The following is a 12,839-nucleotide window of genomic DNA, read 5'->3' on the forward strand; positions in this document are numbered from 1 at the left end:
TCAAGTTTTTGGGGTTGAGGCCCTTGTCCCCCGGCCGCCATCTTGGAAAAAGAGGTGCAAAGGGCTTTCTCGCTGTATCTCGTAAACTAGCTACCCTACAGAAAATTTAATTTCACATAAAATGAAGCAAATTCTTTTTTACGTTCATTTTACAATAAAATAACATCATAGCGATTTTGTAGAGAATTTTTCAATAAACAATTTTCACTATAAAGTTGTTTAATTTTATTTATTATCTAGGTTTTACAGCGCTCCAAACTTGATTCTCGAATTCTCGTAGAAAAATAATGCTTTTCTATCTATATTAGACGAGCGGCATTAACCGTTATGCCAACCACGAAAATCAAATTTAGGGTGAATGATTAATTTTGGTCTGTTTTTATGTTTTAGAGGTCGCTGAATCTGAATATGAAGTTTATTTTTATCTAGAGTTGGTGGAACATGTTAAAAAAATAAATTTTATACAAAAATGCCAAAAATCAATTTTGATGATTTTTCAAATTTACCTCGCTGTATCTTTGGTCGCTGTAAATATGTCCTTTTAAAAATTTTACTGTGTCATCTTTGAAGTACGTAGATAACAATGAAATTTTTCCAAAATGTTTAAACACATTAAAAAAGGAGTTGTTAATTTATTAACATTTTGTCATCATATTTCGTTAGTTTCATGTTTACTTAAAAAAGTTGAGTGACAAACTTTTTAGTTTATAATTTTAACCAACACAACAATAAAATATAGTTCATGAAGAAGTTTTTTGGAAAATGTTAAGTCAAAATATATAATAGAAAAAAAGTTATGTTACTTCATATACAAGCGGCACACCCCAAAAAACGCTTATATCTCGAGATCCTGACCACGGTGTGGTGAATGGCTAATTTTTATCATACTTTATGATTTTGATATCAAAAATCGTTTTTTGCTCTGCTTAAGAATTTTGCATTTTGCGGTTGCGTCATTCTTCTTCTGAAGCGGCGAATTTGTCCTCAAACAACTTCTTGGGCCTTTTCTATATATGCTTAGAGTTACAAGTTTTATAGTGGGAAGAAAGGTCAAAACAGATTAATAATAGCATAGGAATGTTAAAATCATAATAAATTGTAAGAATAAAAAATATATATAGATAGAAAAGTAAGCCTAACTTTTGTTTTTATTGTATCCCTATGAGCATTCGAGAATCTGGTCAAGTTTGGAGCGCTGTAAAACCTATAATACTAATAAATAGAATTAAACAACTTTATAGTGGAAATTGTTCGCCGAAAAACCCTCTACAAAATTGCTATAATGTTATTTTATTTTAAAATGAACTGAAAAAAAGTAATAACATCCAAAAGGAAACTTGTTAAAAAAAATTTATATCTTTTTTGTTGGTCACTTGACGATAAAAGTAATAGAAACAAAATTGTGGAAAATTTAATTTTCTACATTTGATGTCTAATTAGATTTTCCGTAGGGTTGGTAGTTTACGAGATATAGCGCGAAACCCCTTTGCACCCCATTTCCAAGATGGCGACCGAGGGACAAGGATGGCGACCCCAAAAACTTGAACTTAAGCTTCTACTGATCCCCCCTACACATTAAATAAAAAAAATTGACTCCTCTAAGAAATGCAAGGTACGGCCAAAAAAATGTAACATTTTAATGGACTACTGTCAATTATGTCAACATCAAAATACAAGACCAGCAGATAACAATCAAGAAATATAACGTATTCTGAAAATTTAAGTGTCTGGGAACCTGGCTATATGAAGACTGAATGTCAGATATCGAAATTAAATATCGGATAGAAAAAGCCAGAAACGCATTCATAAAATTCAGAAACGTTTTTACGAGCTCTGACTTTGACCGGAACCTAAGACTAAGGGCTGGCGCTTTCTGTCCCGGCTAAACCCCGGTTAGTGGAATTTTGCCACGCAAAATTTCACTAACCGGGGTTTAACCGGGACAGAAAGTACCGGTCCTTAGATTCACGAAATGCTATATTCATTGTAGGTGTTCCTATAATGCATGGAAGGATGGACTTTAAAAATAAACACAATGAATAAGCTAGAGGCATTATGAAATGTGAATTTATCGACAAATCCTTAAGCTTTCCTGGACCGCACGAATAACAATTGAAGGAATCCTGAAAAGAATTAGTACAGAACGACAACTGCTATGCACAATTAAACAGAGAAAAACGGCATACATGGGGCATGTAATTAGAAACGAAAGATACCAATTTCTGCAAAACTTAATTGAAGGAAAGATCGAATGAAGAAGTGGAGTGGACAGGAATAGACTAAGAGCCGCTATAGGTGAAATTTCTTAATCATTTTAGGCACGATGGGACCCTATAACTTAAATAGTAGAACCTAAAAGAAAACGTTTGAACACTGTGCTGTCACTTTTCAGTGGCACATGCGTCGACAGTGGCGCATCAAACTTTCCACTTATGGACGGGATAAATAAATTAAAAGTTACCCTCCCTTACTAACCGAATTAATTTTTTTTATTTTTTTATGTTCCATGTGATTAACACATAAAATTCAGCGTAATTTTAACCCACCACCCCCTTCTCCCTGCCCCCACCATCAAAAACTTCATTTTTCGTTTTTATTTTTTTTGGTGGGATACAATCAATTTTAAAAATTCAAAAAATTCACACGCATAGCTGAGGCTTTTATAAAACATGCCTATTTTTTATAGACCCATAGGTAGAGTGTACATAACCTCAAAAAATTAAAAGAAATTTTATTTTTCAAAAAAGCGTATAACATTTTTTGAGGAATAGCTGCAGGTCTGATTTTTTCTTAATCTTGTGTCTTTTATCAAACACTATATTTTTAATTTTTGTTTAGATTTTTCCGTAAGGCTCCCTACCTTCAAAAATCCGAAAAACTGTTTTTTGGGGGGTTTTGGGGGATTTTCCCTATTTTATAGACTTCATAATATATCAAATCAATTTTGTTTTTATAGGTTATATATAACTTGAAGTAATTGAGTCCTTTAGAATATTTAAAAATCAGAAAAACACTTTCAAACCCCCCAAAACCCCCTTAAAAAACAGTCTTTTGGATTTTTGAAGGTGACGGGCGTTACAGAAAAATCTGAAAAAAATTAGAAATATAGTGTTTGATAAAATTTAAGAAAAAATTAGATCTGCAGCTACCCCCAAAAAAAAGTTATATATTTTTTCCAAAAAAAAATTTTTAAATTTTTTGAGGTTATGTACACTCAACCTACAGGTCTATAAAAAATAGACTTGTTTTATAAAAGCCTTAACTATGCTTGTGAATTTTTTGAAATTTTAAAATTGACTGCATCCCACCAAAAAAAATAAAATCGAAAAATAAAGTTTTTGATGGTGGAGGCAGGGAGAAGGGGGTGGTGGGTTAAAATTACGATAAATCTTATGTCTTAATCACATAGAACTTAAAAAAATGAAAAAAAATAAATTCTGGTAATGAGGGAGGGTATTTTTTAATTTATGTATCCCGTCCATAAGTGGAAAGTTTGATGCGCCACTGTAGACGCATGTGCCACTGAAAAGTGACGGCACAGTGTTCAAACGTTTTCTTTTAGGTTCTACTATTTAAGTTATAGGGTCCCGTCGTGCCTAAAATGATTAAGACATTTCACCTATAGCGGCTCTTAGTCTAGAAGAAAATGACATGGCTCCGTAATGTCAAACAATGGACAGGGCTAAGAAACATAGGAGACTGAATACACACTGCAAGGGATAGAGAAAAATGGTCAAACTTGATCGCGAACATCCATTAGTGGATTGCATACGAAGAAGGAGAAAAAAAAAATGATTTTGTTTGCTTACCTTTGACTGTGACTTTATGTTCTCCAGTTCCAGGATGCGTAAACAAGTCCACCTGAATTGATACCTCACCAACGCTACCTTCAAGTCCGTCGATATTATCTGAAAACATAACACTCCATTAGAAACATATCTACAAAATGGCTGGATCGTATTTTTAGGTAAAGCTGTTAAAACTGTAACAAGTGTAAATTTGCATGCTTTCTAAATTGTTTAAGCTTAGAACTAAAATCTATAGTAACAATTTTCGTTAACTGAAACAAAACTAATGGATATATTTAACGCTTGATCGCTTATGGTAAAGCTATATAACTTTTTATGTTTAATTACAGTATTTTACACAAAAAATGATGTTTAAGGCGACTGAAAATATTTATATGCTGGCTAAATGAACTGCTTAACTTACAAATATGTGAATGGAACTATACATTGGCTAGTATAATAATATAAAATATTGGGAACAAACTAAGTTTACCCATTGAAAGACATAAGGTTTGGTATATATAATTAATTAATGTTTTATATATCAAATCTATGCGACCAGATAGAGCCTTCTCAAACAATCATACTTCATTGTGGTCGTCGGTCTTAATATATTGATTTCGTTCATGCCCACCAAAGTAGATGGTACCTTTACAACTTTCTTGCAGAAGGCCTGAATTGCTGTCAAAATAAAAAATATCGATGCTGTGCATGAAAGATTACCGTGAGACTGAAAAAAGCTTGTGTATTGGTGTATTCAAGTGCATTGGTCGATCATAATACATGTTTGCGTAAGTCAATCAATTAAAAAAGTTCGTGTTCTCAAGCTCCGAGAAAGTGTTAATAAACTTCAATAAAAATTATACGGTTATGATAGGTTTCTTTATAAAGGATGTGTGAAAAAGAGAGGGACGATCAAATATTTCACGAAATAAAAATCGGATAGAAAAATTGAGAAATTTATTTTTATTTTTCAAAAATCTATAGAATGACATCAGACACGAAACCATCCACTGGAGGTAGGAAGGCGGTCAATTTAAAATCTTAAATTCATTTTTACATAAATAAAACCCCATTTTTTTTATTGTAGATTTGGATTCCTTATGCAAAAATGAGCAACTTCTATTCGAGATATTTTTTCGAATTTATGATAGATGATGTTGTAGATAAATTATACAAACGATCTCGAGAAGTAAAATTACAAATTAATAAGAAACAAAAAATGTTTTCAATATTTAAAAAAAAATCTATCGAATGGCACTAAATACGACCTCGCTCTCCCAACCCTTAGGGGTGGTACAGGGGACAACTTTGAAATCTTAAATAGAAAACCACATTTTTCATTGGAGATTAGGATGCTACGTGAAAACCTAAACAAGTTATATCTGATTTTTGTTATTCGGGAAAGATGGCTTTGAAAGCTACTCACAGAAAGCATATACAGACACGATGGTATAGTCGGTAAAACCATAATAATCTGCACAAACGGCAGACAAGCGCTACTAACCCTGAATAGACCACGTGTCATATCAGGGCTAGTAATGGAGTGTCATGAGTCACTAGCCCAAGCTTCGGATGGTCACAACATCATCCTGATATGGTTTAAAGGACACAACGGAAGTAAAGGCAACCGCATTGCTGACCACCTAGCTACAAAGGCAGCAGACCTAAGAATCTTAGGACCTGGTGATCTTTTTGGCTGGTCAACTGCAACAATCGCTGAAATTGCCAAATGTCACTCCCACACAAAAACCGTGAAAAGATGGGAAGAAGGGCCAAGGTAACACTAAGGAACCTTGGGAAGTCAGCATCAGAAAAGTACTTGAGAATGACCAGGAAAAATCTACGCTTGACAGTTGGTTCTTTAAATGGCCTTTGTCAATTAAGCAAACACCTCCACACACTGGGGCTAGTAGACACACCTCTATGCAGGAAGTGTGAATGAGATGAGGGAACTGTCGAACATGTCCTATATGAATGTCCGGAGTAATCGTCAATGCTAGAGTATGCGTTCGACGAGCCTTGCCCTACGTCTGCCGACATAGGGGAAATATCCCCTGGCGATTTTTCCACCTTCCTGGAAATGGCAGGATGGACTATGAGTTAAGGACGACAATCCCCTTGGAGGGTGCGCAATGGGTCAATTGTGGTCTAAGTGCTGTGGGACTTGACTCACCCTCTCTACTGTACAGATCAGAGATCAGACGTCTGTAAATTAATTTTTATGGTACTAAACACAGTTTTGTGAAAATGTTTTGAGAATCAGAATAAAATCAGAATCTGCAAAAAACAAGGGGGGTTTTTATTAAAGATTTCAAAGTTATCCCCCTCCTCCAGGAGTGGGAACAGACAGAAAAGTTTGTTCTAAAAATAATAATATATATTAATCTGAATGTCGTTCTCTAAGACTCAAACGGTTACCTATTAGTTCCTTAGAATTTTAAACAGGTCATGTAGGGATAAGTTATTCACACTAAGTGAAGTAGAAAGCTTTGAAATGTGTTAATGTTACAATTGTGGTCCAAAAATTTTGATCTGAGTGTCTGACTTGAAATATATAAAAATAATTTTATTTCAGATATCTTTTATCCTTTATCTTTTATAACAGATACAAAATTTTCAGATATCTAAATTGTAAATATGTAGTAAAATAGTTCGTGATATATCTCTAGGCAAAGTGTTGATAGTGATGGCAGCAAAATTAATGAGGCACAATTTGTTAGTTAAAAATAATGTTTTATACACAATAAATACTTCTAAATTAAGAATATTTTAAAATTAATGATGTGATAGTATGAGTATTACAAAATGCGTATATAATTTTTAAATCAGGTTGGTTATATTTTCAGAGAAGAAGTATTAACAAAGAGTGTAAGAGAGGTGGAAAACATCTAGAAGCTTAACATGCTCATATAATGGTCATGTATCTATGTAGAAAGCTCTAATACTTTCTACTGAGAATGTATGTAAGTTCACTCAATAAATCTAAGTTCTTCTTCTACATATAATACCTCTTAGCCGTTAGGCCTGTTCTTGTCGTTTATCAGACTGCAGTAAGTACTGTTCATTGATTGCTAGCTACCTTCTCAACGTTGGCTTTAAATCATTTGTTGTACTAGTTTCTACAAACCATTAGCCATGGATCACTGATGACACTTAGACTGTCATTCAACGCACAAAAAACTTAAAAATAAATGTAGAACAAACGATGAATACAGAGACGATCTAAAGGAATAGGATGGCAATGCGGCAAAAATAAAGCAGATTACATCTCACACAGCAGAGAAATGAAGAAAGTAATGGCGAAAATGATTAATCCAGATAAGATCAAAGTAATGGTGATAGAGAGATTCGACACCAGCGCAGTAACCACTTGCACGAATACCAGATATTAAACAGCTACATCTATCGTGGATCTAGTATAATTAACAATGGCAACTGAGAAGGTCGAATGCAATTGTATTCTCAATGTTTCTATACGGGGCTGAAGCTTGAACTCTTCGCACAGAAAAACGCCAAAAACTAATGCCTTTAAGATGTGGTGTTGGAGAAAAATGCTATGCATACTTTAGACAACTCATTGGACAAACGTTTCCATACTTAACCAACTCGATATTAAAAAAGGCCACGACATATCTGCAGGGAATTTGTTCGCAGTTCGCAGCGAAGTGGTTTGCAGAGGTAATGATAATTTAGAGAGGCTAATTTTTTCTGGAAAGGTTTCGGGGAAGATGATATGATCACCAACCAGATGGTCCAACCAAATTCAGAAGTAGCCGAAGATCGAGACCAAAGGAGAAGTTAGGAGCATTGGAGGAAATCACTATATAATTTTATTTTCATGTTTTTGTTATCTTAGCTATTTAATTGAAAAGAATAGCAGGATCTATACATTTAAATATGCCGTAAAATTGACTGTAGGCATTTTGTACGTAGATATATTATTCTAAATTTTTATTTTCTATTATGGTGAAATCTATATTTAAAACCTAGGATTAGGTTCTTACTATTGAATGATACATGACTATTTTAGTTATTAAATAAGAAAAACTATCTTCAAAACAATAATTCAATAGCGATAAATTGTCCGAAAAATAAACATTTGCCACCCCAATTACACTTGCTAAAAACGTTTTAAAAACTAGTCGAGTAAATAAACTCTAACAACTATGATCTACAGCTTGAACTAATCTATAACCTCATATTGTAAGAAGCTAACCAGCAATGTTGTTTTTGTAAATGTCGAAATTATAGTGGTACCAACTATCTAAGAGAATCATTAATATTCAGCTCAGAGGGGTTGGAGTTCTGGAATTCCATAAACAAGGATCTACCTGTTATATGAAATGATGCATTGATTATGTAATTCCACACCTCCCACAATAGCAGCCCGCTGAGCTAAATATTAATGAGCCTCTTAGATAGCTGGTACTACTATAACAAAAACAACAAATTTCTGGGCTCGCTGAAAAGAAATTCGGTAGCAGCAAGTAACCTTTTGCATCTTCGTAACAAGTCTGTCTTTGATATTCACAAAAATGTGGTCTGTTTTGAACGTGTAGTTGAAAATTATGAATTGTATAGTTTATCAGTGGATAATGTAGACAGTTCGTTCCTAATTTGGAGTAAAAAACAAAAAAAATACTACAATCTGTTTCATAGGTGAACAGGGCCGTAACTATGATGTTGGGGGCCCCGGGGCAAATGTGATCTGGGGGCCCCTACCGGGAAGTCTGGGGGATTCACCCCCAGCGCAAGGGGGGCCCGGAAAAATGTTTGATTTTAACCCCTTGAAAGCGCATTTTCCCTCCTATGTGAACACCACACTCTCTTCTTTCTTTTTTTTCAGCTTGTCCTGCAATAACTATAAAATTAGCAGCACTAATGATTACAGCTTCATCTGTATCTGACATTGCGGAACTTTATCAACGAATGCGTTCGTTCGCTACAATGTAAATGGTCTTACTTTGTACCGAACGAATAACCAAGCGAACACCAACGAATTCGTTCCTTCGTTCGTGTTCACTTTGATTTAAAAGCACCTTAAGGTGCCTTAAGCTACTGCAGTGTGAGCCAAGCACACTCAGTGAAGCTGGTCAGTGTACTGGTGGGACTAATCCTAATGTGCTCATTTTATCTTATGTATACCTTTCTTTTCAATATGTAGTTCCTTTCACGTACCAAGATATGGTCTGGGGTAAATTGGTTAAGACAAAGTAGCTGGGACCTGGGATCCCTATTCCTGTTGCATTTTATTTTTTATTTCACCAAAATAACTAATTTCCTCAGTCACAATTTATATGTTTAGAAAGGTCTCGGGGGCCCCAGCATAGCCCGGACCCCTCTCTTCCAATGACATTTTAGGTTTTATTACGCCGAAATAACTAATTTCTTAAGTAATAATTTAAATTTTTATGTTAAGGTCTCGGGGGCCCCAGCTTAGCTCAGGCCTCAGGGGCCCTGTTCTGTTCCAATTTCATTTTAGTCTAAAAGACTATTTCCCCAGTGAAAAATTAAAACTATGTTGCGGTCTTTTTAAAATTGTGTCATTTGAAAATATTTCGTTTAAATCGGCTTTTAAAATACATATTTTTATTTTCCTCGTTAAAATCTATACATGGGACCCCCTTGGTCGGGGGCCCCGGGGCACTGCCCCCGTTGCCCCATTGGTAGTTACGGCCCTGTATGTGAATGAGATTCGTTTTAAACTGAGATATAACGGAACCTGGCGTGGGACGCTTTTAGAAATTGAAAATATGAGGTAGAAAAAAGATAAAAACTTAAGACGGAAATCAACGCAACGTCAAATATTGTTATTTTCCTCAAAATCTGCGATTTACGATCCTTGGGATAGGACCTAACTCTCTATTTATCGTCGGCCTGGATCGGCTCCAACTCTTCCATCGTTTGTCGGTAAATGAACACGGTTCAAAGAAAGTCAGAAGCTGATACATACTGGGCAAGTACCTCTCCACTCGATCCTATTCGGCTAGCGGCTTGTACGGTCAGTGCCGTGGTAATTTTGTGGTCTAACGACGTAATGTTGGAAATTTGTTGTTGTATAAATTAACCAACTTACTAAAATTTCTACCACCAACACTGGTGGTATCCCCTCAATAATCAAGAGTACAAACTCCATAGAAATGGCTTTTTAAAAAATCCTAAACAATTTATTTATGTACCCACATTATTCGTTTATTCAAAACGTGTCATAAAACACTGTATTATCAATAATTTTCAAACGTAGTATAGAAGACAATAATCCATATATAAAATAAATAATGTTTGTGAATAGCAAAGACAGATAAATACGCTAAAAACTTTTCTTGGCAAATATGATCGAAACTAGCAATTCCTTTAAAATGTTGCATCAACCAACTACCTTGCTGATTCTCGTTTTCCCTTCTCTTTTTAGCTTTCAGAGGTTCTTCCAGAGCTTCGAGTCCGGCTTCTGTCTCAGACTCGTCTCGAATCGAGATCTGTCTTTGCAGCATCGTTTGCTTATTGTTTAGCGGCACTTTATGGAGAAGTAACACCAATTAAATACAAGGTTTATCGAAAAAGATTCATGAAAGTTGTAAGGATGTTGTTTTGTTTTCTTTTTGTAATGATATAAAAGTTAAAGCAGTTTATAGTATTATGCTACTTTCCCCCATACTTAACGTGAAACGACCGAATTGTCTTTTCATGAATTTAATAAACGCATTTTATAAATTTTGTTTTAGTTCAAATAGTGTTAGTACAAATAAATGAAAAATAAGTGTAAATAAATTAAAATAAAAACTAAATAAATTAAGTGTTAAATTTATTACACTACGGTTTCTTTTCAGTTATCGTTTGCAATTTTGGACATTCGTTACAAAAATATGAGCCTTCAAGTCATAAAATCATTTATTACATTTTTCTGTTATATACACAACTTGTTTGACAAATAGAATTTGGAAATTTAAAAACATCTTGAAGTTAATTAATGCGAAGTAGTAAAAATATATACTGCTGAAGTAGTAAAACAAGTACAGTTAAATTCAAATCAAGATGGGGAGAATTCTATAAAATGGATTGTAGCGTAGATAACATCATTCATAGTGTAGAGTTACAGAAAATATGATAAATTGACTATGCTACGTTTATTCTCAAGGTAAGCTAGAGGTCACAGTATCAGATGCCTGATCGGTGGGTGTGTCGTTTTGTCGCACCCTACCCACCAATCATGAAGTAATACATGAATTAAAACTATCATACCGAATAAACTATCAAGATCCTGTGACCATAATAATGGAGGAAACCGAAAGCACTTAGGAGGCTACAACCAAACACTTAATAAAACCAAAAACAACTAAGCACCGAGACCAAGGAATATTAAAATGAAACTCGTGAACTATGTAGGTGCAGTTTTTTATTTATACGAGTGTGTTGTTCAATAAAATTGAAGCAGGAGAAGATATTCCAGATAAATGGAATATGTCATATGTATTGTTCATGAGCTCTCTTCTTTGAGGCATACCCTCATTCAATACGGCGAAAATCACATCAATAGGATCATCCACAAACATCAATCTTTTATTCAATCGCAACCCAAAGACTCAGGTCCTCACCATAAGAAAGTTTTTCTTCCTTACGTCAAAGTTATCACTGACAGAGTCCACAAAATTCGTAAGTTTAGAGCAATAAAGGCAATATTTACCCCCCAACAGAAAACCTTTATCTCTTGTCTAATTAGTCAAGTACAACATTCCAAATGAACAACACGGAATTTGTAAAATTCCTTGTACCGATTGACCCTGATCTTACATAAGCCAAACCGATTATAGAATCCAAAATAGTATTTATGAATATTCCATTTCTGTTCTTAATTTCGATTAAATTTTAGCTCTAGGTCAATATCACCTTCACATAGGTCACAAAACTGATTCTCTAGAACCATAGCTCCCATTAATTTCTACAAACCAAGACTTATCCAAGAGGACATAGATATTGAAAAACGAACGAAATATCTTAATAGAAGATATCACGCTACGTGGTTGCCTTAGATATGAAGACCTTTGCCAAATAAAACATCACCCACTTCACCAACGCCACGTCAGTAGACCGCACCATCATCTAGTGTATAAATAAATCGTCCACGGTTTCCAGTAGCAGTAGTGCAGTGTTCAGTGAACAGTGCAGTGGGGAGATCTGGGGATTCAGGAGACTGAGGCCCCGGAAACCCTAAAGAAAACTTCAAAGAGGATGTCGTCAAAACCTCGATATGGAGAAAAACAGCGCGCCTCGACCCATAAGCCTAGTGAGAATAATTTGAATGTTTCTGAATTTCTATAATAATATTGATTTTACCTTTAGGTTTTATTTTACTAACCGATGAAACCTTTCAGAACATTTTATATTATGATTATAACTTTCATGAAACTTTTTGTTGCAAAATATCGTGTTATCGAATTAACGTGAGAAACAAATATTGAACATTTATTTGAAAGAACTTACCTTCATTGAGTTGAGTAGTAACAAAAGTCTTGATAAGCGTATCAGTGGTCTGCGTATACAAAGACAAAGCATATCTAAGGCTTTGTAATTCTGGACTTTTGTCCAAAAAGGCTTTTTTCAGTCCATTTCCTCCAGCGTGGAAGTACTGCTTGATAGTGTCCAATGCCACGTCCAGCACCGCGCACTGTTTGGGAGACAGATTCTTCTCTACTTCTTTAGATATGTCCATCACCCCGCTGAGAGCGTTCTTGACGTCTTGCTTGCCCGTCATGTGGTTCTTGAAGAGTTTGGACATGTCTTCTATCTTTGTGTTCGCTGCTAGGTTTTTGGCGTTGTCGGTTAAACTCTTGAACATCATCTGTAACAGGAACACATTTTATGAAAGCTTTCAATGGTGGCACGGACGAAATATCAAATCCAAAAACTTTTGGTTTATGGAAAACCGAATATCGTAGGAATCATAAAATTACAAAGACTGAGATGGTTTGGACATATCCAAAGAATGACAAACACGAAACTACTCAAAATAACACTAAAGGGAGGAATAGTAAGAAAGTAGGAGAAAGGTAG

At 34.8% G+C, this 12,839-nt stretch overlaps 1 protein-coding gene across 1 annotated transcript in view; it reads right to left on the reverse strand.

The window, feature by feature from the left end:
- The window catches only part of LOC114332289 (protein unc-13 homolog C), a 354,800-nt gene that overhangs the window by 6,986 nt on the left and 334,975 nt on the right, over positions 1–12,839 (reverse strand). Inside the window, exons 19-21 of the mRNA XM_050653285.1 lie at positions 12,270–12,627; positions 10,171–10,305; positions 3,810–3,908 (exon numbers count right to left, since the gene is read on the reverse strand). Of these exons, the coding sequence (XP_050509242.1) occupies positions 3,810–3,908; positions 10,171–10,305; positions 12,270–12,627 (592 nt within the window). The remainder of the gene's footprint in view (positions 1–3,809; positions 3,909–10,170; positions 10,306–12,269; positions 12,628–12,839) is intronic.

The sequence above is a fragment of the Diabrotica virgifera genome, chromosome 6 (assembly GCF_917563875.1).
Source record: "Diabrotica virgifera virgifera chromosome 6, PGI_DIABVI_V3a".
NCBI lineage: Eukaryota > Metazoa > Arthropoda > Insecta > Coleoptera > Chrysomelidae > Diabrotica > Diabrotica virgifera.